The 27,556-nt window shown below is 41.3% G+C and overlaps 1 protein-coding gene across 2 annotated transcripts in view; it reads right to left on the bottom strand.

Moving 5' to 3' along the window:
- ppp2r2aa (protein phosphatase 2, regulatory subunit B, alpha a) overlaps positions 1-19,804 on the bottom strand; it is a 58,786-nt gene extending 38,982 nt beyond the window's left edge. The window contains exons 1-2 of one of the 2 annotated variants that reach the window (XM_048523125.2): positions 19,610-19,804; positions 19,098-19,175 (exon numbers count right to left, since the gene is read on the bottom strand). In XM_048523125.2, the coding sequence (XP_048379082.1) occupies positions 19,098-19,175; positions 19,610-19,616 (85 nt within the window). In that variant the 5' untranslated portion in view covers positions 19,617-19,804. Of the gene's footprint in view, positions 1-11,588; positions 11,614-19,097; positions 19,176-19,609 lie in introns of those variants that run through there. The other variant, XM_048523126.2, reaches the window with a different exon arrangement.
- Positions 19,805-27,556: the final 7,752 nt, after the last annotated feature.

The following is a 27,556-nucleotide window of genomic DNA, read 5'->3' on the forward strand; positions in this document are numbered from 1 at the left end:
GAGCTGCTTTGTCTTGCCACAATATTTGTCAAAAGCAAACCATCTTTACTTGGACGTACAATTCACCTGTTTCATGTTGTGCCCATTTCTGAAGGCTGCCTTTGGATATTTTTCCAAAATTCATTCATGCCATATGGATGTTGTTTATGTGGACAACTTTTACTGCTTGGCCCAAATTTCCCAACAAAAAGGTGGTGTTGAGTCACGTTCTTGAACAACTGCAGCCTCCACGTGATTGAAGTATTCTGAAAATCCTGAATTGCCATAGCAGAGGAGGCTATTCAGCACACTGTCTGCACCAACTCTCCAAACTCTCCTGGCCTTCCCCCCTCAGTCTTTCAGATTGTGCCTTTCCATGTAACAATCTAGTACCCCCCCCCCATTACATTCTCATGCGCTATGTTCCAGACCCTAAATATTTCTTGAGTATCAAGGGTTTTTCTCAGAACCGAAGCCCTCTCATTCTGAATTCTTTCACAAGCAGAAACATTTTGTCCAAGTTACTCCAACTAGACCCTAGCCATGATGTTGAACACAAACCCAATTTTGACCCAGCATTCTCGCCTCCAAGAAAATGTGGCATTCAGCTTCAGAACTAAAACTCATCTTTCAAAGCACTGTCCTAAATCACTTCTGCAATCTCTTAAATGTCTTCACGTCACAGCTCAAGTGCAGTCCTCAGAACTGATTAAACACTCCAACTGAGACCAAACTGGTCTTTTTGGAGTGCTCTTTGGAATGTTACTCGAGGCTTTTGATACAGCAGTGAAAGAGTAGCAATCTGGTGCTGAGTCAGAATTTTGGACAAGTCAGAAGGAAGTACACTGATATTCATGAATGCTCACGTTCTTCTGGATACAACAGGTTAGAGGTTTCCACGATGCCTCTGAACGATCATTTGCGACTCGCTGCTATCCTATTTGTATATAGTATACACAGTTGCTTTGGTGTAGCAGTGCTGGAATGCAGTGAGTATTTAAGGTGGTGGATGGGTTGCCAATTAGTTGGGGGATAGCTGGCCCTGGATGAAGAAGGGCTTTTGATGATTTCTGGTATTGCTAGAGACCAGGCAGAGTCATGTCCTTGGGTGTGTATTCCAGAGGTCCAACCAAAAGCACTGAGGGCACGGGTTCAAATTTCACCACAATGGCTGGAGGAATTCCAAATCATTTCACAAAATCAGAAACTAACAATCTGCTAGTCACAGTTGCAATACCCAGTTATCTAGCATCACTTTTCGTGAAACCCATCTGATTCAGTCAAGTATTTTAGGGAGGGAAATCCACCCTTCTCACCTGGTTTGGCCTACATGTGATTCCAAAGCAAAAGTAATGTTGGCTCTCTAAAATGGCCTCATCATTTGAATGCCAATTAGGGGAGGCCACAAAAGCTGGCCTTGTCAGCAGTACCCCCATCCCTGCAAAGAATGTATTAAGAAAAATGCACCAGACCTATTTACAGTGGCAGGTAACTAGCAATTCTACTCAGTTGTTCAAACTGAGATAGACTCCTTTTAGTGATTGTGTGTTTGCCTATCTGCAAGGCTTGTGCAGTTGTGCTTTGAGAGGATAGTATGCCGGAGCATGCTGACGGCTCAAACTGTAGCAACAGTAATACTGTGAATGAGATAGTTAAGTTTCCCTTGTTGGAGATTGCTTCGTACTGTTTGGTCTGCATGCCATTTGCCACTTGACAATCCAGTGTGAAACAGGTCTTGCTGTCCAGTCACAAATGCAATTAACCAATGTTCACTTCTGATTGGGTATCACATACTTAACCATACATGAAAGGCAATAATGGAAGCAAATGAAGATGCCCGGGCTGAATTTGCCTGCCGCTTCTATGGCCACTCATCTCCAAACAATGTTAACAGGATGCATATTCTAAAGTCACACATTGATGACACAAGCAAACCTGCAGAGATGCAAATCAAAAAGGCCATTGATAAGTCTCAACTTCAACAATTTGAGTAGTTGATACAGCATAGTACAAAGAGCTATTTTTTTTTCCTGACATGACAAAAGCTACATGTTCCGCAGTTGCTAAATTTCACCTTCTCATACTCGAAAATAGAATTCCTGCAGTGAGAACTGCATTCAAAAAATTAAGCCATCATTGTGGCTATTCCAAACAATTTCGACAAAGCTATTGTAGCAACAGTTCAAGGAAATACAGTAAGTCCAAACCAAAGAGCAGTATTGTTTTTCTGGAGCAGCCATCTTGTCCCATTTTGCCAAGCAACCTTCTGAAAAAGGGCAGTGAAACCTGCAAGACCTCATTCTCATCACAATTAACGGATAATCTCTGCAAGGGTAGCAATGAACCTCTGGCTAGTTCAGTTATTTTCTATATTCAGCGCAGAATGCAAATTCTCTACCCAAACTGACGCATTTCAGCCAGTGAGCAGGTTGATTGTTAAGAAAGAATGCCGGTCATCAAATCATGTCAGTAATAGGACCAGCAGGTGAATCAAAGCGCACAAAGTAATGGTGCACACAAAGTAACAGAGCATCCAAGCACTGGCTTCAGTACAAAATTGATCAAACACAGCCTTTTTGCTCATGTGGAGTCAAGGCATCCTGTACTTTTGGCACATACAGATCACTTGGGACTTATTTTTGTGCGACAAATAAACTGACCAGTTATCACCCTGGTATATCCCACCTGCCTTTTCAAAACTGCTATCCAAGACAATAAAAGGTCACACTGACAGATTTCATTGCTATCAACACATTTATCCATCCCTAAAAAAAACCTATACCATGGATCACTCTCATTAAAACTACCAGATCAGCTGTATGGGGAAAGAATTTATTTAAACTTCCATCTCTAACCAAGAACCGCACTGGCCGGCTATCACAACTGCACTGAAGTGAATTTATTTGATGTCAGCCTTTGAATGCCTAAAAATAGCTGTTTTTGGCAGCTTACATATAATAGGATCAAGAGAACGTGTTATCAGTCTCACTGCTGTTGTCAGACTTGAATCCAAATATCCACTTAAGCAGACAATGCAGGAAAAATGTATTAAACTGAACTACTAATTTCTGTAATTTGCAGAGAACTAACCTTTTAAACAAAGTTCCATATCATTTTCAACAAAAAAAATACACACTAGACGAAAAAGCTATTCAGCCATCTCACCCACCAGCTTCAGGCCTTCAAATTTAGCCCCAAGTGTTTTACAAATTCAGTCTCTCAAATTTCTCTTTCTCAAATATCTAATAACTTACATTTCCTCAACAGGTCATGATCCAGATCTATATAAAAAGCTATCAACTGGCCAGGAATTGATAATTATCTCTCTGAGCATGTCAGAATAAACTATGTTCTAATTCAATCCAGTGTTCAGTTTCAGTTCATTCAGGCACAAGGTACATAGTAGCGTATTGTCAAGTTTTGAATCCCTAAACAGTGAAACAAAAAGCTGGAAACTTATAATGAAATAGAAAATACAGTAAATAAACAAGTGGCAAGCAGCAAGAGCGGAGGAGAAATCAAATGATCAATAAAGGGCCCAGATTTAGGAACTGACTATATAGCCAGTGATGTGCATGGGAATCCTGTGGAAATGCTGAGTACTTAATTCTGAACTTCCCAGAACAACTCCCTGCTCCCAGAACTCTGTGCTCAAATCATAAATAGAGTATTTTTCATTGTCAACTTCAACAGGAAGGCAGGCCATTTAGACAAGTTACAAACTTCTGGCCAACAGCGAAACTGACTTTACAATCACTTAAACTGATTCCCTCCCACCAACAAACCCCATCCTGCAAAGGCTAATAGTGCCCCACCACAAAATGATCTGCCTCAAACAGCCAACCTGTTCGGTCTTATCTACTTACTGAAACATTCACTGACATTCAAACAGGACTTGTAAATTTGCTGTACAGCAGCTCCAGCCCTAAAAATGGGCATGTCTTGTCTTGAATTGTGGTTAAGACATGTTTGTCAGAATGCAATAGAAGGCAAGGCAAGAGATTGGTGGGACTGACGTACGGTCATTTAAAACTTCAATGGCCACAGGTGAAGTGCTAGATGGCGGGAGGATAAGTAATGTGGTTCCTTTGTCCAGAAAAATCACCAAGATACTTGCACAGTTAGTCTAACATCAGTGGTTGGGACAATACTGCTAAAAAAAGGGGTCAATATTAACTAATACTTGGAAAAGGAGGGATCGATCAGGGATAGTCAGCAAGAATTTGTTAGAGGCAGAACCTGTCTAATTTGATTGACTTTTTAAAAGAAGTGACAGAATGCTTTGATGAGGGCTATGCAATTTTAAGTGGCTTACACCAATTTCTGCAAGGCCTCTAATTAGGTCTCACATGGATGTCTGCTCCAACAAGTCAGAGCCCATGGGATCCAAGGCAAATTGGCAAGCTGAAGGCAAAGGGTGATGGTGGTGTGAAACCCTTGTGATTGGAAGCCTATGACCAGCAGTCCACCACTGGGATCAGTGCTGGTACCACTGCTGTTTGCTTACAGGAGCTGCTAAAAATATGCAGCAAAGCTCTCTGATACCAACAACTTCCCATCACAAACACAACTGCTGCCACCACTGCAGCATTCGTTTACTGACTAATGTGCAACGCTCTCTAATAACATCTCTGCTACTTTTAGCAAGTTACCATCAATTGGTGGTGTTTGTTAAATCGTTCTCCAAACCACTGAAAACAATTTTTCCAAGTGACCACAAAACCATAAGAAATGGAAACAGAAGTCAGCTGTTGAGTCCCAGGAGCTTGTATCGCCATTCAATTCTTCCAACACTGCTCACATCTGCTTTCCTGTCTTACACCTATTAGCCTTGATTCCCCTCCTGCTCAAGAATCTATCAAGCTCAGCCTTTAAAACACACCAGTACAAGGGTTCCCAAGCTTTCTGAGAATAAGGTCTCACAACCTTCTTAGAGAAGAAACTCATCATCTAAGTCTTAAATTGACACGCTTTTACTCTGACATTGTGCTGCCTGGTCCAAGACTGTCCCACGAGGAGTAACATCCTCTCAGGATTAAGCCTGTAAAGTCTCTTCAGAAGCCTGCGTCTTTCTGAGATCACTTGACTCAGTGGTTAGCACCGCAGCCTCACAGTGCCAGGGACCCCGGTTCAATTCCACCCTTGGGCGACTGCCTGCGTGGAGCGTGCACATTCCCACCACGTCTGCGTGGTTTTCCTCCGGGTGGTCTGGTTTCCACCCACAGTCCAAAGACGTGCAGGTTAGGTGGACTGGCCACGCTAAATTGCTTTTAGTGTTCAGGGGTGTGTAACCTTGGTGGATTAGGCATGAAAATCGCCGGGTTACAGGGAAAGGGCAGGGGAATGGCGTTGGGTGTGATGCTCTTCAGAGGAGTGGTGTGGACTTGACAGGCCAAATGGCCTGTTTCCACATTGTAGCTATTCTATGACTTTCTCATGGCTCTAATCTCCAACCCAAAAAGTACAATCCCAAACTGTTTAGCCTGAGCTCCTAAGACAATCCAGCCAGACCAATGATCAACTAAGTGGACCTTCTCTGAATTGCCTTTAATCAAACAGTAGGTTTCTTTAAACAAGGGGACAAAACAGTCCACAGGATACCCTACATGGTCTCACCAGCACTCATACAATTGTCATCAGATCTCCTGGCTCATAATCCAACTCTCTTGAAATAAATCAACATTCTGTTGGCCTTTCAGGTTATCTGCTGCTCCTGTGTGCTAGCTTTCTGCCTTTTGTGCACAAATCCCCCTATGGCCCTTTGGATTGCAGCGTTCTGCATTCCACTTCTATTTGAATAACAGTCTGCCGTTTTGTTCTCCCTTCCAAAATGAACTTATTTTCCGTTTCAAGTTGCCACAGTCCCACTCTATCATGAGACAGAGAGGGACTGTGAAGTTAACCTGACAATTACCAATCAAGTAAACAGCAAGGCTGAAACATAAATGGTAACTTCAGCTTGACCCACAATGTTGGTGTTATCCTGCAGTGCAATCCAGCCATCCAGTTAACTAATTGACACGATCAAAGTTCCCCTGAATCTGCATCTGATGCAAACACTTGGTTGTTTGTTCATCAGCTGGTGACATGAGCACATATCAAGTCTTTCGACATTGAACAGTGCAGACCAAATTCATTTGATGTCCTTCTTCTCTCTTATTTCTTTAAAACTCACTCACTTAAATTAGAAATTCACCTTCTATTTTGGGAACCAAAGTGGAAATATCCACTGGAGAACAGCCAAGAAGAACAGCACAGCACAGAAACACGCCCTTCAATGCACCATGCTCACGCAGACACAATGCGTGTTCAAACTGAAAACTTTTATCTCTCTATTCCCTACCTATTCTTTTACCTGTCAAGATGCTTCTTAAATGCTGCTGCAGTATCTGCTTCTACCTCCCTGTGTACAAAATTTGCCTCTCACATCTCCTTTAAACTATCCCTCTTTTGCTTTCATACTACGTCATCTGGGAATTGACATTTCTACCCTGGGAAAAAGACTCCAGCCATCTATTCCAATCATACCTGTAACAATGTTGTAAACCTCTATCAGGTCACCCTTGATCTTCCAATCTTCAAGGGAAAACAAACAGATTGGCCAATCTCTCCACATAGGTAATACCATCTAAATCAGGTAACATCCTGGTAAACCTTTGCTGTACCCCTCCAAAACTTGTCAATCTTTCTGCTTGTGTGGTGACCAGAACCGTATGCAATATTCCAAACATGGCCTATTTAAACTTCCATACTGCTGACATGACTTGCTAATTTTTGTTCTTTCTGCCCCAACCAATAGAAGGCAAGCATGTCACAGGCCTTCTTGACCACAACTCTCAACCTAGACACCTACAATCTCCTGTGTGTAAATGCTAAGGGTTCTGTCAGTTACGGCATACTTATCTTCTGTACTAAATCTTCCACAACACATCACCCGTATTTGCCCAGATTAAATTTCATCTGCCATTTCTCTGCCCAAGTCTCCCGTCTGTTTTCTGCTGTATCCTCTGGTAAACTTTCTCACTATTCACAGCTGGCCCAATTTTGGTCTTGCCTGCTCAGTTACTCATCAGGCCAACTACGCACTCTTCCAAATCGTTTGCATACCTTACAAACAACAGGGTCCCAACACTGGTCACAGAAATCCAGCTAGGTCACTCCACCAAAGAAGGGCTTTGCAGGTCCTCTGAGAGATCAGCTGACACGTCTATCATCCAGTGTGTAATTAGATAACGGGTCCTATCACTTTTCTGGGTTAAACCAGCTAGGCTCAGGCGTGAACAAATGGAGTTGTTATCATCAGTCTGCAGTGATTATAGGCAAAGTGACCTCTGATCCTGCAACCTGTCTGTGGCTCCTGGTCACAGAAGGCGATTCAGTAGTTCCAACTCAGCTGCAAGCTCTTTTACTCTTGAAACTCGTCCATCCCTACCAATCCTGTCAACACATAGCCAGGATGGCTTAATGCCTAAGTACACTGCAGAGCATGGCACAGAGCCATGCATTCCAGGAAGATCCGTGGTCTATGTGCAATGTTTTGGAGGAAGGGAGCAGAGCAGGCAGACAGACACGACCTGCTTGGCTCAACCAGCTGAAGGGCAAGCGTAACTACAACATCATGGCAGTCAATCAAACTTGTTCATTCATCTGTTACTGTAGTTCATCTACTGGGACAGATGAGAAAATCAAGATGGCATCACCTCACAGAACCAAATTGAGAAAAGAAATGGATAAGGCAGAATAATACCATCTTCAGATGCTGTTTGTTTCAATTATTGGCTCATTAACTACTTACACAAGTTACTTTTACTTTGCTGACCAATTCTCCACCATTTTCAGATAATCAAGTGGAATATTCAACCAAAAGCTTCAAAGTGAAATTCAAGTTTCCAGAGGTGTTCAAAATTTATATGTTGCTGGCAAAAGAAAAAAACTTGTCAAAACAATCCTGTCATTTGCTTAGCTCGTTCAATAAACACTGAAGACCAATGAAAGCCAGAACTAACTGCATAGTATGTTTACCCACTTACAGCAACTTCTTCATTAAAATATGAAAATTTGTTATGCTTCTTGTTGCCTCAAGAGCTCAGTTCTGTGACTGTACAAATTATGTACCTGCGAAGTTACCCAAAGTATCACAATTACAAGTTCAGGTAACAAACCAACTGCTGAACCTTCTTCTCCGTGGTTCAACACGGCAAACTCTACCCTAACAAGTCAGTGTTTTTCAATTCACTATCATTTACCATCATGGCCCAACATAAAGCCATCCCGCATTTTCAACTTGCATCCTTAACCTTGAGACAGGTAACAGTGTGATCAACAGCGAATGTGTTAAAGGCCAAGAGCTTTGATCCCAGGCCAGTCTTGCCTCCCATTTGGAACGTGCGATGACATGTCCCAAACAGATTTTTGGAATATGGACCGGCAAAACTGAATCAAGTGGTACACTTGAACTCCTGCCTAACTGGAATCGAAGAGGTGAATATGAACGTCTTAGAATAGGTGATATAAAGAAGTGAAAACACAACAGCGTTTATGGCTGAGACAATGGTGAGGCAATTATATCACACTAATAGCTGGAACTGCAGGAGAAATTTGCGAAGACTGGGAAAGGATGAGGTCAATCTGGGATCTGAAAATATGCAGATTTGAAAGAAAAGATTATATCTTCCAAGACATCCAGGCAATGCAGATCAAAGAAAACACAGCGACCTGAACCATCTAAAGCAGTCGCATCTTGCTTTCTGTTGCAACAGGTACAATACAGATTTTTTCATCAAGAATGGCTCTTCAGTTTTTACAACTAAACTTTAACAAGGGGCACAATTCAAGATGGAGCATCAAACATCCCTTTTCTTTAAAAAAGGACTTCAAACATCTCTGCCTCTATCTTATCATACTCTTCAATTTACCTGTTTTGCAAGCCAACGTTGATATGCATACTCCAAAAATGTCATTAACAAATGTCGTCAGTCTCAACTCCACATCCAGGAATTTCAAAGTTGCCTTCACAAAATACTTTTCTGTCACCCCTACTGACAACAACCAATGCAGCAGAACATGAGAAAGCATCATGACCAAAAAAAACACTTTGCACACACAATATCCAGGAAACTGAACTAAAAGGAAAACACTGTTTGCTTTCCCTGTTCTGAAAAATTCAGCCTTATGGCTCAGGAAAAGAAAGACTTTGGAACAATGGTCATTCACTGACTATTTAACACAATGTCACAAATACAGCAAGGTGCACTTCTAAGTCTCAGACTTAAAAAAAATTCCACCAGATTGTTGAGGAAGCTTTTTACTGGGAGAAGGCTCAAAGCACTCCTTATGCATTACATGTCAAGCTCAACATTGTGTAAGTTAAGGATCAAGACTGGCAACTTGAAAGTCAGATGGAGGAAGCAAAACAAAACTCCAGTACATAGCTTTGGGTGTCAAAGGACAACCAACACAGTGCACTGCATTATGGATTTAGCTCATTTCACATCAGAACCTTTGCAGTGCATTGAAAAGCTGAACTATACCCAGGAGTCAATAGGAACTATATCCACATGGAACTTGCATGCTCAATTCAACAGTCGACACTGACTCTGCAATTTGTCTTAATATGTGCATGAATCCACGTGTTTGTGTTATACAGTGTGGTGTGTGATTCTCTCCATTTCTGAGGTCATGAATCCAAAGTTACTGTCACCAGTTCGAATGAATTCATCCAGTTGTGTCAACTGCAAAAGCTAAATCTAACAGGGCATTAAAATCATGCCATTTCAGTTAACACTTGCTAACCTTAGCTATGAAAGCAAAAGTGCATTGAGCAAGTGATTTTCTCTAGTGCTTAAACATGAGTTTCTTCTTCCAACTCAGAAACCTCAGTCACACCCAAGGATATCAACAGCTTTTTAAACTGTTTTGTTATTTTACACACACTTCATGAGCAAAACTGTCAATAACATTCTTGCTAAGCGTGGCTATGAATCAAGTGAAAATCCAATCTAAGCTATGGGCAAGCTTGGGTCAGTACCTCATGCACAGCACCATTTGCAATCTGCCAATTCCATTAAACAAATGAAGACCAAGATTCCAAAGAGCTAACTCACCTGAACAGCAAAATGCAACATTCTTCTTCCAGTCACCCAAAAAATTCAAAACTCTCTGCCATCAAAATCTGCAAACATCCAAGTTGGATCAGGACATCTGCTGGCAGATTTAACAAACAATTGCTCTTGCACTGTGACCACTCATCTCAATTTATGCACCTCATTTCACTGTCACCAAAATGGAGATGAAGTATCAGAGGACTCTCAGTACCTCTGCTGGAAATACTTGTGAAGCAGCAGTAAGGTGCATGATCTGAGATGTCAACTGATTCCCGATACATATGCTGCACGTTTCAGTAAGCATTTCCAAGATTCTTTGCCTTTATTTCTGATTTCTAGCATTACTGATGAAATTTCTCCAGCCATTTGTCGATATTACTGCCAAGTGAAGATCCAAGATATTTTCTCAGATATTGTGGGAGCATCATCATACCTTCAAAAGTAGTGGATGATCTTGAGAACCCGGGTTCAGATATAAACAGATTACACCAAAAAACACCTCGAAGTGTCAAACTCAGAAAAAATTGACTTTTCCATGATGACTGATCCAAGTCAGTAATGGAAACCATATATTTCCAGTGCTGTAAACAAATTACTGAATAGAGCACTGGAAAGAAACCACCCTCTGCAAAAGGTTGGTTGCTACGTTTATTTATGCAGCATTAGAAATAATGAAACAACAACAACATGCTTGTTAACAACTGGAGTTGGCAATATCCTGAACATGTCTGTCTCTTCAACCCCTGACTACCCAAACACACCTGGTAATAGGGAGTCACAGATGGGAAAATCTGAACTCTGGCCTCTGTGACCTCAATGTAAAATACAGTGAAGCAACATCATGAAGCACAATAACTTGTCTCATGGAAACGGAGCTTCCAATATTGTGAAGGAAAAAAGTCTTCTTTCTCAAACTGAAACAATGCTTATGTGTCAGTCTACGTAACTGTTATTGAAATCAACGCAACTTTACTTTAAGATATCTGATTTTCAGGTTTTAAAACATCCAGAGCATCATTGACATGAGAAGAGCATGAAATCTGGACAGTTCTACATCAGTTACCAGCTAACAGAGCGAGACTGAAAGCACACATTTTAAATAATTCCATCTGGCTCATCAACTTTAGCAACATAACCAGCATGCCAAGAAGCAAATCAAACCAATTCATATTTCAACAAATAACTTGACTCCAACAGCCTCTCTTGCTCTTCCCCATTCCCCCCCCACCCCCCACCCCCCATCCCCCGCATGGTCAAAAGATCCAGCGAGCTCAGTTGAAAACGCATCACAAGAATCAAACTTGGACACAGGTGGTGGGAGTTGGTAGTGGAGTGGTCAAGCCTTTGCATTGTAACCCAGGCGACTGTTGGACTACCCTGTGGCCAATAATACTGTCCCTACCTCTGGACCTTACCATACTGAAGGTTCCACGTTCAAGTCCCACATGATAATGAGATGCATGATAACACATCCAAATAGGATGATGAAAATCAACCAAAACTTACCATGCGGCATCATTCCAAGACATCAGTGGCCATCTGATCCTGCGATTGAACAGCAAGAACTTTGAATGACACAGCACCTTTAACAGAGTAAATGACCCCAGCCAAAGAGAGTGAGTGCCAGCGAGTTCAGTAACACAAAAAAATCCTATCTTAACATCTTACTATTCTCTGCTAACACTGTTCTCTTTCCCTTGGGTCATCATCAGCAGTCATGTAGTTGGTCCAACTGTCCTCCTTCAAACCCAAAGTCATGAAAAGCAATTGATATATTTCTTACTGTCATATTAGTCAAGATCAAGATTTCAATCTTTCACAATACTTCACTGGTCTGAATGGTCCAACAGATGTCACTACATATATTGCACACCTGCAATCACATTTTGAACATCCTGGTATCATTCACACTGATTGTCCCTTCAGGCAGTCTTGTGTGTTAACAAGGTTGTACTTATAACAACTTTACACTCAAAAAAGGTTTCATCAGACAGCTCTGTTCACGGATTGCACGCCTACAAAGGGGTGATTATTAAAGGAATTCAAACGAGGGCCAGGCTAGGAAGCAAAATGTGACAATGCGTACCACAAGATATTCAGTAATGCACATGAATAAACTAGATTCACATGCACAATTAATAGTTATGTGGCAGCAATCGTGGCACAAATTTAAGTCTGGACACTTAAAAAGTACTGCAATCAAACTGACAGTAACTCCATCCTAAATTCACCAATTAGACCAGCTTACTTATTGAGGCAAGCACAATGAAGTAATAACGATACACAAATGGCCCAAGGCCCTGGGTCGCTGAACGTATCCAGGATCATCACCTTGTCCTTTTAGTGACACCTTCTTCCAGCTTGGTAAGGACAAACAGCCAGATTCAATTTTGCTGTTGCCTCACTTGATTCAACGCCCAACAATTAGGGATAAGAATTTTCAGTCAGAAACACACCTCCACTTGTTAAAACACACTCAACGGAGCCATGAGCATTTTCAAAGTAGAGAACAAAGAAAAAGAGGAAAAATAGATGAACATGGATTTCACTTGTTATTTTGTCTTCTACAACAGAGCAACATGCTTTGGACAAAGTTCAGCCAGTGAGGCAGTCAGGATCTTGGCCCTAAGTTAATATTTTTCAAATTTTAATGATCAAGAACAGACATTACTTTATTATCCGAACACTCCATAAAGGCAGTAGGCCCTGCCCAACCTCAATCGCTTTGTATTGCTCATAATTAAAACAAACATGTTATTTTCCTTGGCTCCTTTAGAGAAAGCAACCTCCCAGTTTGCAGGCAAATTGCAGACAGTCTTTCCAAACTAAACCAACTTTCGCCCACCTCATGAAATTATTTGCTCTTTCCACACATGCAGCAGTCACTGACAAGTTTTTTGCCTAAACTGGCCTTAAAGTCAAGCATATGTGGATCACACATGATGCAGACCAGTCAAGGCACGCGTAAACCAGATGGGTCTTTAAGACTCATTGACAGGAAGTCTTCATGAGATGATTAAGTCTACCTTTCCATTCCAATTTTGCTGGTTTTGCATTAAATTCTCACCAGCTGGTCGGCTGGGATTTGAACTTTTGACCCGACAACACATGAGCTTGAGTCCCTAGAGAAATAGATCAGTGAATCGACCCCTTCTTCCACTCCCATGTTCACAGAATTCTCCATTTTATCAACTGGAAATTATCTTGAGACAAAATTCAGTGCTCCCTCAAATACTTCGATTTATCATTCAAGCCAATACGGTACCCAACCAGATAGAGCAGGAACTTCCAGTATGAACTCAGCCAGTTTTTAGGCGAAGGCCATTAGTGTGATCTAAGCAGATGCAACATCCATAAGTACACAGAAATTGCACGTCAACAACCTCATGCATGAACACCAAGATTCTGACATCATCCAAGCAGTTCAGGCCAATGCAGGTCAAACAAAGAGCAGCAAACACAGACTGAGCCTGGGACAGATCTCACCTGTGTAGCATTACACAGTGAACTCCGTCAACTTAAATACACAAATCTTCCTTCAAGCATTACCAATACAAATGGGAAAAAGATTACAATGAAGCCGAGATAACACAGTATAGAGCTGGACGAACACAGCAGGCCAAGCAGCGGAGGAGCAGGAAAGCCGACGTTTCAGGTCGAGATCCGCCTGTGAGACAAAGAGCAAACAGCTATCCTTTCAGACTGCATGTTTACAAGATGCCCCGATTCAGAATGCAGCTCCAAAGTAAATTTGGAATTAAGTGCACATCATCATGGAACAGGGATGGTGCAGGAGGGAGGGATTCAAATACCTGGATAAGTGGGGCTCATTCTGGGGTAGGTGGGACCTCTACGAACAGGATGGTCAACACCTGAACCAGAGTACCACTAATATCCTGGGATGATTCAGCAGGGGGATGGGAACCAGAATTGTAGCTCCAGTGTACAGGAGAATGAGAGTAGTGAGGTCAGGAATAAGGTTTCAAGGACACAGGAGTGTACCAGCAGCCAGGAAGGTGGTTTGAAGTGTGTCTACTTCAACGCCAGGAGCATCCGGAATAAGGTGGGTGAACTTGCAGCATGGGTTGGTACCTGGAATTTCGATGTTGTGGCCATTTCGGAGACATGACTGGAGCAGGGACAGGAATGGTTGTTGCAGGTTCAGGGGTTTAGATGTTTCAATAAGATCATGAGATCATGGAGGAAATCCACACAGACACGGGGAGAACATGCAAACTCCATACAGCCTTGAGGGTGGAAATGAACCCAGGTCCCTGGCACTGTGAGACAGCAGTGCTAACCACTGAGCCACCGTGTTGTACCTTTGATGCATCCTCTGTTGTAATCCTGCCTTTCAAAGCACAGCTGGCACTTCTTTTTCTTAAAATACAGTCTAGAGTAAATATTAGACTTAAACCATACTTTCTTTTGCAATACTCTGACCTCATCCCGACAGTACCAGCAACTACCAGAACTTGAGTAGTTCACTGTATACTTGAGAGAATTATTTACATTCCGTCATTCTACACCTGTGCCAATCAACTTATTCTATCAGTTTGGTCAAGAGTGAAAAATACATGGATATTTAAAGCAACGTGAATAATGTCAGGACAATTTCTAATTTAAAGTTTCAGAAAAAAACTGGTTTTCACACATATGCTCTGGACCTCAGTACCCCATGAAAAAGAAGAATTTTGGTCATCTGACTCAAAATCACCATTTATGGCTCTGGTGTCAAATTCTATTTTTCTCAATACTTCTTTGTTCTGTATTTCATGACGCTACTTGTGTGACAGAATTATACCTTGCTGGTTCGATTCCTTCACTTAATTTAACCACCTGGACTCAGTCAAAGATGCCGCCTGAAAATATCAACATTTTGGCTTCAAATAACTCCTCTTTCAATTCCAAATCAATATTGTTGAATGTGATATCCTTGAGGCAGCCAAGATGTTCAGAGTTGGAAAATAAAGAGAACACACCTAGTTGATTCATACAATTTTTCATTCAACCAGTCACCCTGGTTGAGCTTTAACAATCCAGTCCATCATACAATTGGCACAAGTCTTTGTGTAGCACAGACATCAGTAAGGCCTCACTGAGAAGAGGAAGAAACCTCTTCAGTAAACAATTCCTTGAACAGCCAACGGGACACACAATTAGGAGGAAGCATGGAACACTCCTTTTGTAAAGTGTTATAATGGCGCGGATAATCTACTAAACAGCACACACAGTCTTTTAACAGCAGTGTTGCAGGCCAAGATATTCCCAGATACAGAATAAAAGATAACAAGATTGCTATGGATGGTGTGCCCCAGTAAAAACATTGCCATCCCACTTCCGAGTAGTCAGGTAGAAATGAAAGGCAGGTCGAGAACTGAGTATTTTAAAACGTCCTGAAATGGATCAGATTTGAAAGAAAAAAAGCCATCTTCTTCAAAGTCTCACACATTCAAAACTCTGATGTCTGCTGGGCCACAGCCATATGTGCTGCTCCTCCACAAAAGGACCACTCCTCTTATTTGAGCCCAGAAACCAATTCTAGGACATGATTCCATTGGAGGCATTCATGCAACTTTCCCCAAGTTTGTCTTCAGTCAGAATTTAAGCAAACGTGTCCAAAACAAGTCACTCAGTCATGAAGAGGAGCAAGAACCTTGACTGTGTTCAATCTCCCTTCCTCAACACAGGGTCAGAGATCATTTGCCGTATCTCAGAGTCAGCTAATCCATATATGGGCTTCCAACCAGACATGAAAACTAATTGTGATCAGAGATAATGGGAACAGCAGATGCTGGAGAATCCAAGATAACAAAAGTGTGGAGCTGGAAGAACACAGCAGGCCAAGCAGCATCTTAGGAGCACTAAAGTTGACATTTCGGGCCTGGACCTTTCATCAGAAAAGGGGGATGGGGAGAGGATTCTGAAATAAATAGGGAGACAGGGGGAAGGCGGACCGAAGATGGATAGAGGAGAAGATAGGTGGAGAGGAGAGTATGAGTGGGGAGGTAGGGAGGTTGCTCCGGATCATGTCTACTGAAGTATTTTCCCAATAAACCATAAGTGACTCTTGGTTATGCACTAAAATTTAAAAGTTTAAGCACAAACTGTTGCCATGGTGCAGTTACTCTTTTTAGAGGGTCTTATTTTAAATGCTAACTTCTAATCAAAGGTACAGGTAACTGCAGTTTGAGTTTCAGGCAAGTGCTAGCAATGCACAGTCCCTGCCTCCTTAGAAACCATCAGGGCAACCTTACCTGGTGTACAGTGATATACTGGCAAGGTATAGATGGCTCTCTCCCAATGGTTATGCAGTGGCAAACTTCGGGCTCCATAAAGATTCAAACTGTGTTTAGTTATGCCAATTACATAACCCGAGGCCCGTGAAAGATCCCTGCATTCTTTGTAAACCAGGTCTGAAAGATTTTATTTTCACATTGTAGCATCAGAGTGAAGTGCTGAGAAGATCACCTCCAATCTACTTCTTGTTACTTCAGTCTTGACTCAGGTCTTGTCATTAACTACCTCATCAGTTCAGAGTTGTTGCAAAACCATCATCATTCCAACTTTCAAGCTAACTATCAACAGACTGACAATGTTAACTGCGGCCCTCTACATCGTCTGCCATACCAGGTATGTTTCGCCAGCACTGCTTGTATACCAGAATCTAATTTTTCTTTTATTATTATGACTCAAACTGGTGGTGCCCCTACTGGTGAGGTAACATCACTACAGAACATTCAGTAATTCCACATTCCAAAAACAATGTTTCAGCACGACCTTTTCACAAAAATATCAGTCCAACTCTCAAAAGTTGCCAAATCTCAATTTTATTGCTGGATTATTACAAGATCTTGTAGGATATCTCAAACAGTTAAACAAATCCAGTAACACATCAATTTCCAAATTCACTTTGGGCAGCAAATTTAATCTTTTCAGTATCATTCAAGTTTACTTGGCCTGTAAGAAATACTTCTTCTAATGGCTGGTTTTGGGCACTATAAATTGTCACTAACATTTCATACAGAAACAAGAATTAATGAATTAAACCTTGGTACGTGGATTTATTTCGACTATCCAACATTAGATTCACTTTTCCAAAAAATTGGACGAAGTCCTAACATCATCTTAAACTGCAATCATCACCAAATCACTCATTAATCAGAAAAGCAAATTGAGGAGTTGCTTCAACTATTACCCAAAATTTGGAGGTACTGGTTTCAAGAAGTTTCTTTTTCCCTATAACACACTCGTGTATAACGCCTATCACTGCGACCCAAAAGACTGCATCTTCACAGTGGATAATGAAATGATAAATGTTAATAAAATATATGACAGCTAAAGCACACAACCTACTTAAAAAACAATAAGCTGTTGAATTGTTCTGAGAGGAAAAAATGATCAAGTGGACCACAAGGACCACTTGTATTTGAATGTTAATATGGACAGGCCAGAGATTAAAATATGCCAGTGTCCCATCACATAAACAGGTAGGATAGCAATGCCATGTGCACATCAATACATGTGAACTAAGAGCCATACTTCATTTATTAGAGACTGAATGTACAGGCACTAAAAGCTGGTGTAAGTACACTTCACCATTAACACTCTCACTTGATTCAGTCAGTCAGTTACACGCTGCCTCTAGGGTGTCCTCCATCCTATCATGTAAGTATGTGTTCCAGTGAGACGAAGATACTGTTAAAGATGTGACCTCGACTCAACCTGTCCTTTATCCTCACGTCTCACTTTGTCCTGCAAAGGTACCACACGGTCAAGCCAAGACAATATCTTCACCCAAAACACCAAAGGGCAAAAATCATCGGTATCCTTGCAGACATCATGTCTCAAGCCAGGAGGTCTCCCAATTTTAGAGGCCATCCAATGTGACATGTTTAAGAGAGCTCAATTCTAAAGGAATTTTTATTTCAAGGAATTTCACACACCCGACCCTATGGGCAGATTGGTTTCAATCTCAGCACCAAGCTAATTTCTCAAATTTGTTTGTTTTGTACACACATTTGGTGGAGTTCAAATATTCACTCTTCCGATCATCACCAGGAATTCAGCCTGGCATCACACAAAGCACCCTCCAACAAAACCCAACTTTAGCAACAAATATCATCGACAGGTCAAGGAATTATATAGTACAACTACACAAGTCAATGTTTTACAACAAATGGAATTACAGTACCTGCATACAGAAACACAATGCTCTATGTACTGTCCTGTCATTACGACCAACAGTTAATGCTGAAACACACAAGTTAGTCACCCAATACATCAGCTTGCAAATTCATCTGAAACCCTGTAATCAACCAAGAGAATCAAAAATATATGATCTCTTTGGAAGCCTCTTCTTTTATTTGGCCTAGCATCTGCAGCAAAAAGCACAAAATCTGCCACTTCTAAATGATCTGAATGCCAATACTTAGGTTCATTCAACGTGTGCAAAAGGCAAACTTGGGGGAGCAGTGACTATCTATCAAGCAAGAAGTAATTTGATTAGCACAGTAAACATTTCAGTTAAAACCTGCTTTACTTCAATTCAACTTCAACTGAAGCCAGACTGTGTTGCTGATCAGTCAAATATGAAGTGTAAAATCACAAACTATTGGAAAGTGGGTATGTTTTATGCTAGATTAAAATCTAACAACATCGATGATATAAATCTGATTCATGAACTTCCTCCCACCTTTGATGAACACATCCCACCTTATAAATACATACAAGAACAGACACATTTAAGGGGAACATCCTGCAATCCCATTCATTCCCAAATAATTCCTGTCATGCATCAGCTGAACCTTCCAAACCATTTGCTACCATCAGGGAACTGCAGACAGAAAAATCCACCAGCAAAACTGACACTTGGTTGACTGTTCCAACATAACATCCATACAAAAAGTGCAGACAGCAACAAAAGCCAGGGATTTCCGGGAGGTGGGGGGGGAGGGGGTGCAGCAGCAAAGAGATAATAACTTCAGGAAATATAAATATTTTGCTTTGTTTTACCTTCTGCAACATCATCATCTATAGCTCCTTTCACCTGAGAGAAACACCACTGAATGTCATTGCCACCACTTCCAACTCCTAAATGAATGGAGAGGGGGGAAAAAATTAATAAGATATGCATTGATTTTATTGAAATTAAATTTGCACAGAGGGTGTAGCGGGGGGGTGTGGGGGGGGAAGAAGAATTGGAAGAAACTAAAAAATCCTTTCCAGTCTCATATTGGAGCTGGCTCTTATGATCGTTTTTTAAAAAGGAAATCAACAAACTCCAGGAATTATAAATCATTATCTGAACTATTTAAAGCTTTGAACCCTCTCAGGTGCAACCCTGCCCTTTTCCTTCACTCTGTGGAGCAATAAGTTCAACACTCAAAACCCCAGGCCTTGAAGGGGGGAGGGAGAAAAAAAAGGCTTCAAATTTAAAAACAAATCCAGAACCGAGGGACTGGCGGGGACACAGAGAACGTTCAGTCCAGCTTCCGTCCCTTTTTTTTCCCCGGTTCCATCCTCACCTGCCATGGCGGACCGGCTGGAAATGGAAGTAGCCGGCTTTAGCGCGGTGCCCAAGGATGCGGCCGAAGCTGCAAGCAAACAGGACGGGCTGCACTAGGCTGAGGATGGCGGCGGATTGGCTTCGAATTGCGCTGCTGCGCCCTCCCCCGCTCTCTGAGCCCTTCAAAATGGCGACGCGCCCGCCCCGGCCATCTTCCGATGACGTCACCGCATCGAGGCGGTGGGGAGCAGTGCAGGAGCAAAGGGGCGGGGCCAGAGCCAGTGGTCTGCAAACACTCCCACTGCCTACACCAAATCAAGCATTTCAACATGGGCAGCAATCCATTTACACACAATTCATACTTCTGAAAACGTTGTGAAAAGTGGCATGATTTTGTTCGTCGGCCTCCATCCGGTAAGACTTCATGTTAAAACTTTTCGCTTTTCCTGATCTATAATTCCATGTCTGTGACCTCCTCCAAACTTACAGCTTTCTACAATATTTGCACACTCATTTTGAACTCTTGCACATCTCGAATTTTAATCATTCTCGCACGAGCTGCAGTGTTTTCAGATGACTGAGCCAAAACTCTGTCGTCTTCCCTAAATCCCGTTTCCTGCAGTAAGATACTCCTTCAAACCGACCTCTTCAAACGACCGTATGTTGTTTGTTCAAATGATTTCCTCCAGAGCTTACGCAAAATTTTGGTTTACAAGGCAGGACCTTACACTGCTCAATAAGTGTATTATAAATGCAGATCATCTTCCGTATTCAATGAGCTTTGGGTGTTTGACAACAACTTAACATTTCAAGAGACGCTACACAAATGTATGAAGAACTGCAATGTAAATGTCAGCCAAATTGCGTGCAGCAACCTCTCACAAACAGCATTACCAGATAATCTGTTTTTGTGATGTTAGTTCAGTGATATATGTTATCCAAGATACTTGGAAGATTATCCTAATTTTTCCTCAAGCTATGGTCCGGAGATATTTTATGTCACGCTAATTGAGCACACAGGATGTCAGTATCCAAAGGGCAGTACTTCACTGTACTGCATGAGAGTCTGCACCTACGTTTTTGTACTAAATTCTTCAATAGGACTTGAACGAACAACTACACTGAGAAAGGAGTGCGCAATCCAGTGAACCACAGTCAACACCACATTATGATGGATGGCTTTTGGATAATTTTTGTGCTATACTAGATCTGGCTCTCTCCTCAACTGTTTTGCACTGATAAAAATTCAGACGGGCAAATGTGATGCAAATTTGACACACACATTTGACCATTCTTTGAGAATTAAGCCAAGACATCATATAGTCAGAGGCTTTATAACTTATGAACTTTACAGCTGATGAGGGCACAGTGACAGGATCAGACCAAGTCAGCATGGATTTGTGAAGGAGAAATCATGCTTGACAAATATATGTTGAAATTCTATGAAGATGTAACCAGTACAGTTGACAAGGGGGAGCCAATCGATGTAGTATATTTGGACTTTCAGAAAGCGTTTGACAAAGTCCCACATAAGAGAACAATGTGCAAGATTAAAGTGCATGGGATTAGGGAAAGTGTATTGAGACGGACAGGAAATTGGGTGGGAGACAAGAAACAATTAGATGGAATTAATGATGAGATAACAAGGCGCGGAGCTGGATGAACACAACAGACGAAGCAGCATCCGGAGAGCAGTAAGGCTGACGTATTGGGCCTAGACCCTTCTTCCTGTCTAGGGTCTCCGCCCAAAACGTCAGCCTTCCTGCTCCTCTGATGCTGCTTGGCCTGCTGTGTTCATTCAACTCCGCACCTTGTTAACTCAGACTCTACAGCAACTGCAATTCCTACGATCTCTGAAACAGGAGGAACGAACTGGTCCTTTTCAAATTAGCAGGCAGTAACAAGTGGGGTACTGCAGGGATCAGTGCAGCAACCCCAGCTATTCACAATATATACTAATTATTTGGATGAGGAAACAAAATACATCTCTAAGTTTGCAGATGATACCAAGTCAGGTGGCAGGATGAACTGTGACAAGGATGCAGAGATCCCTCAGCATGATCTCGACAGGTTGGATGAGTGGGCAAATCAATGGCAAATGCAGTATAATTCGGATAAAGTCAGGTTATTCACTTTGGAAGCAAAAACAAGAAGGCAGATTACTACCTGAATGGCTGTAAGTTAGGAGAGAGGGGAGTGTGCAACCAGACCTGGGCATCCTTGTGCACCAGTTGCTGAAGGTCAGCATGCAGGTACAGCAGGCTGTAAAGAAGGCAAATGGTATGTTGGCCTTCATTATGAGGGGTTTCGAGTACAGGAGCAGGGATGTGCTGTAGCAGTTATACAGGGCTTTGGTGAGACCACACCTGGAATATTGTACACAGTTTTGGTCTCCTTTTCTGAGGAAGGATCCTCTTGCTTTTGAGAGAGTGCAGCGAAGGTTTACTGGGCTGATTCTGGGGATGGTGGGTCTGGTCTATGGGCAGAGATTGACCTGGTTAGGATTGTTTTCGCCGGAGTTCAGACAACTGAGAGTCGGGTTGGGGGTGAGATCTCATTGAGACTTAGAAAATTCTAACAGGACTGAACAGGGTAGACGCAGGGAGGATTTTCCCCATGCTGGGCGTGTCGGGAACTGAGGTCACTGTATGAGGATTTGGGGTAGACCATTTAGGATGGAGCTGAGGAGATATTTCTTCACCCAAACAGTGGTCAGCCTATGAAATTCATTACAACAGGAAGTAGTTAATGCTAAAACATTGAATATATTCAACAGGCTATGAGACACAGCACTTCGAGCGAATGGGATTAAAGGGTAAGGGGAGAAAGTGGGATTAGGCTTTGAGGTGGACGATCAATCGTGATCACGAACAGCAGAGCAGGCTCAAAAGAACCAAATGGCCTCCTCCTGCTCCTATCTTCCATGTTTCTATTCCTGCAGCAAAACATATATTGTGATGGACAGCAGCTGCCATTTTGCCCAGGTTTTATTATTAATATTCTCACTCTTCAAAATTCTTGGTTCACGTCCAATTATTCAGGTTGTCACATCAGTGCAGTACTAAGACACTGCTGAGGGTATAACATTTTGGGTGACATCTTTAGCTGAACTCCTGTCTACCTCTCAGATAATGTAAATTATGCAATGGCATTTGTGAAGATGACCAGGATTTTTCTCCAGTTTTTTTTCCATCAAACAGTATTGTTTACATTATGACACAGCTTGGAATAGGGTGGGATCTGAATCAGGGCCATCTGGACCAGAGGCAGCAACTCTTTCTCTCCAGTAATGCAGCCAATAAACAAGTACTAAGATAGGTCTTCTGATCATCTATTTCATTGCTGTTTGTGAAAGCTTGGCATGCACAAATTGACTAGTTCAGAACTATTTTACTGGCTTGGAAGCACTGTGGAATATCCTAAAGTCAAGCAAGTCAATCAATGGAATCTGCCAATCCAACATCAATGGCATGAATAACAACATGGTCCATAAAACAAGCTTTCACTATTTTTCCTGTAGTCAAATAACTTTAGTGAGTCCCAAAGATAATGGGCACATTCTTATCATTGATAGCAAGTCAAATGTTGGAAATCTACTCAAGGTCCATCGTCTGAAACAGATAAAGCAGAACTGAAATCAGGCAAATCTTTTGCTAAAACTTTTCTATTTGCTGCCTTTTTTTTATTTAGGGTTTTCAGGATTGACACTTTTCCTCCTTCTACCTTATCACAAAATTTAGCAAGTCCATTATTTCTTCTGGTGTATTTGCTAGAAATTTTGACTTCATGACACTACGCAGGATAACAGTGGTATATTTTTCTGTCCCTTTGCTTCTAAAGCCAAAATTCATGTTTTCATAAAAAGAGAAAGCAAAATTCTCAGAGAAAACATTTCAGTCACAATAATTTGCAAAGTTAATAAAATAATTTCTAATCTGAACCCAGACTGCATTTTACTGAGCACTCCAAAATGTGTTACATTTTAAAATTTGAATGTTGTCTTCAGGCTTGGGATGTCAAAGCAATGGTTTCTCTCAGTTTCAAGATACAGGTACACAGAGGACAGATTTCTCCATTCTGCTACCAAGGTCGCTGCTCAATCCCAAGTTTCCAAGAGTGCTCCCTCACTTAACATCTTTCAGATTAATGATGAAACCAAGGATTTGTTAAACCAAGTTTGTCTTCTAAGGGGATTATTTTTAATATTAGTAGATCAGCAATCCTGTGTATCCTGGCCAACTTTTATTCTTCAAATAGCAAATAAGACAGACTGGTTATTCAAGAATTGGCCGTGCAAGTTAGGCTTCCACATTTTCCAAAAACATAACTCACAAACTGGCTTTAAAGCACTTTGAAACATCGGTGGTTGCGAAAGATGCTAGTCAATGCAGGTTTTTCTTTAAATTTTACAATTTCCCATAGTCATGACTGTATCGTTTACGAAGATAGGTCATGCATAGACCAATCTAATTGAATAGCTGAACAGGTTCAACAGGCAAAATTGTCAGTTCCCAGTCATGATGTGCTTTAAAAAATTGGGAAGACAGAAGTTGGAAGATCAGCCGATTGGATGGCAGCTGCAACTTATTCCTCTGCAATAGTTATTTTGCAGGACAGGATTTTGTGTCGAAAACAGGTGATAACAGGATGTATTCAATGAAACTGTGGTGTGGGACATAAAGGAACAAAGAGACCAAAAATTCCAATGCAACCACAGATAGGTAATGTAACCAACTGAGCGATAAGAGCGACATACATACCTTGGGACATCACATACAAAAGCAGAGAAAAAGTGATAAATCGGTGATGGGATGGTTTTAGTCCCCATTAAAGTGACTGAGTAATTTTCAGGAAAATTGTCAACAGAACTCCAAAGCCACAGAAATTACAAAGCCTAAGTTCACAAGGATACAAGAGTTTAAAAAAAACTAGCATGATGAAACTTATTTCAATTGGTGCAGAGAAAACCATGAGGAAATTTATGCCTCCTTCAAAGTTAGTGCAAGTATTTGCTGTAGTTAGGAAAGTTATTCACTTCAGCTGGAGTCAAGTACAACTATGGCCATCCATTTAATTCTCATTTGGAGACAGAGGCAAGATCAGGAGAATCAAAGAGAATTGTGATGTCATGAAACAATCTGTTGCAGGAGTAAGACACACAGGCCATTGTAATGTCTGAAAGACAAAGTAGATTAAAAACTGTATTTAACTTAGAAAAATGTACATGGCTTTGGAGGCAAGACAGGTTAGGTTTCCCGTCACTGCTGTGGACATGATCACCCGGTGGACCAAATGGCCCCTTGCCACGATGAATACATCTCTGATTGTGAGTCAAGGCAAGAATGGCAAAAAGGCTTTCTCCACGAAGATCAATCAGTGCCTCCAGTGAGCAATCTAACAGATTTACTTGTTCAGTTGAAATGTTTAAACAAAAACTCGATTTGATTTGCACTTTAAAGCAAGCCAAAAAAAATCCTGTCACGTTATTCATTTCATCTTTGCGAAATAACAAGAAGAAACTCTTAATACTGTGGTCAAATCACATTTTCCTTCCAATCCATCAAGTAATTTATGACTACAATAGCTTCTAATGCAGATGAGGTACTGTGTGAGAAGATCCATTTTCTTCAGGGATCTTGTTGAGGGATAATTGTCATTATGTGATCACTCACCACAGAAATGCTGCACTGTCACTTACTGTATATTTGAAATGAGCCAAGCCCATCTTCATCTTATGCAAATGACATAGTATACATTGCATCTGAAGTTGAGAGGTTGTGAGTGAACATTGCCTCCAACTGATATCCAGAAAGTCTTCCTGATCAGTGTAATTGTAAGAATAAGTCATGACAGGATGAAGTTCAGCTAATATGCCAACACCAACTTTCCAACTACTGAGGTCCTGGAGATCCTGAGAATAGCATTCCACAAAGCATCACATTCAAATTGGAATAAAGAACAAACATCAGGGCGAGAAACAAAAATCTCAAAGATAGCACAGCATACAAAGAGACAATGCCCTCAAGACAATTATATGACACGAAACATTCTAATAATTCAAGGTCTGCTACAATTATTTGGGTCGGCACGGTGGCTCAGTCGTGAGTACCACTGCCTAAGTGGGCCAGGGATGTGGGTTTGATGCCAGTCTCAGACAACAGTCCATGTGGAGTCTGCACTTTCTCCCTATGTCTGCTTCTGTTTCCTCCCACAATCTGATCATGTGCAGTTTAGGGGGACTAGCCATGTTAAATTGCAGGCTAGGTGGACTAGCTATGGGAAATGCAGGGATGGGGTGGGATGCTCTTTAGAGGGTCAATGTGGATTCCAGTGGCCTGCTTCCACAATAGGGATTCTGTGATTCTCATTTTCTTGACATCAATGAAAGCCCTCAAGTGAGACTATTTCCATCTGCTATGTCAATCAGATTACTTTGCTTCATATCTGTAAAGTGTTCCATGCATGCTCATTTAATTCATGAATGCATTCCTAAATTAGAAAGTAGTAGCGTCAGATATGTCAAGACTGAAAAATATCCTCCTTCACCACCATAGGTTGTAATAAAACAAGACACTCTAAAATACAATATGAAATAATAGTCTGATCTGTCAGTTGCATGGGTCGTTCGAATTACTGAGGTGGGGTCTGACCTTGTACTTGGGGTTGTCCTGAACCCCATCAATCTATGATTCATTCCTTCGGCTCTCATCCTTCTTCACTGTGCATCGTAATGCTTTGCAATTTAATGACAGCCAAGATTGGATGAAGAGCAACTTGATAATTTAGGAACATTCTCAATGGAATCAGGAAATTGAGATGGGGTGATCGATCTTTGTAAAACTTTGAAGGAATCAGGTAATATTGACTACAGTAGGCAGGTCCTTGTGGCGCAGTGGGAGTATCTCCGCCACGAAGGGTTCAGGTCTCACCTACAGGCGTGCAATAACATCCCTGAAGAGAGTGATTAGAAAATATCTAAACCATGGTCAACTCATTCACCTTATTCAAAAGAGCAGAAACAAAGGACCCGGCTTGCACTTGAACAGGGATAATTCAACAATACTCTTAACAAGCATCCACTCAGTGAGCAAAAGGTATCTCTATAGAACAGAATCCTTTCTAAGTTTAATAGATTTCCTTTCCAAAAAATATTTTAGGACACACTGTATATGCAGTTTGATACGTGACTGGTGTATACAGAAAAAATTGCTTTGTCCTATGTTTCCCAAAAATTCTCCACCTGGGTTTTCCTTGCCTTACAGCTGGTTTTATTATTGACTAATTGATAGAGACTGATTAGTCCATTGAGCCTCAACTCCATTGGCCTTATATCCAATCCAACAGTGAATGGCCTTAGTATTTTTGCACCACGCAGTTCCTGTAATTTTTTTTACCCATGTTGAAGGACTTGTGTGGTGTTTTATTTTGGGTCCTGCATCAACTTTACACGTGTTATGCAAATAATCCCAAAATAATTCAAGAACTGATCGAAAAAAAAACTTAATACAGAGTACAATTAGAATGTAAAACAAACTCAATGGAGGAAGATTACAAGAAGTTTTGCTTTAAAAAAAGGACATCAAAAGTAATGGGGAGCAAGTTGGAGGACACTATCACACAAAGTGGCTGGTAAAAGAAAAGATTAAACTGAGGATCAAATGGCCCATTTCTGTGCTGCATTACGGTACCCAAAATACCCAGAATAGCCATTAAAAAGTGGATGGCGAGTGACAAGACACTTGTATCACTTAAGCAGACTAAAATAATGGTCACAATTTATTTACAAGTGAATGAAAACGTAGAAACAAAAGGAATATGAAAGAGCATAACATGAGTGTGCACTGGATTTGGCAAATTCAGTGAATCATTTCATAAAACTGTAGTCCGCTGTCTTGTACAGAAAAAAGCTACTCTGGATAATTAGGTGAACTTTCTCTTAAGTACACATGTAGCAGTGTTACAAATT

The sequence above is a fragment of the Stegostoma tigrinum genome, chromosome 40 (assembly GCF_030684315.1).
Source record: "Stegostoma tigrinum isolate sSteTig4 chromosome 40, sSteTig4.hap1, whole genome shotgun sequence".
NCBI classification, from domain to species: domain Eukaryota; kingdom Metazoa; phylum Chordata; class Chondrichthyes; order Orectolobiformes; family Stegostomatidae; genus Stegostoma; species Stegostoma tigrinum.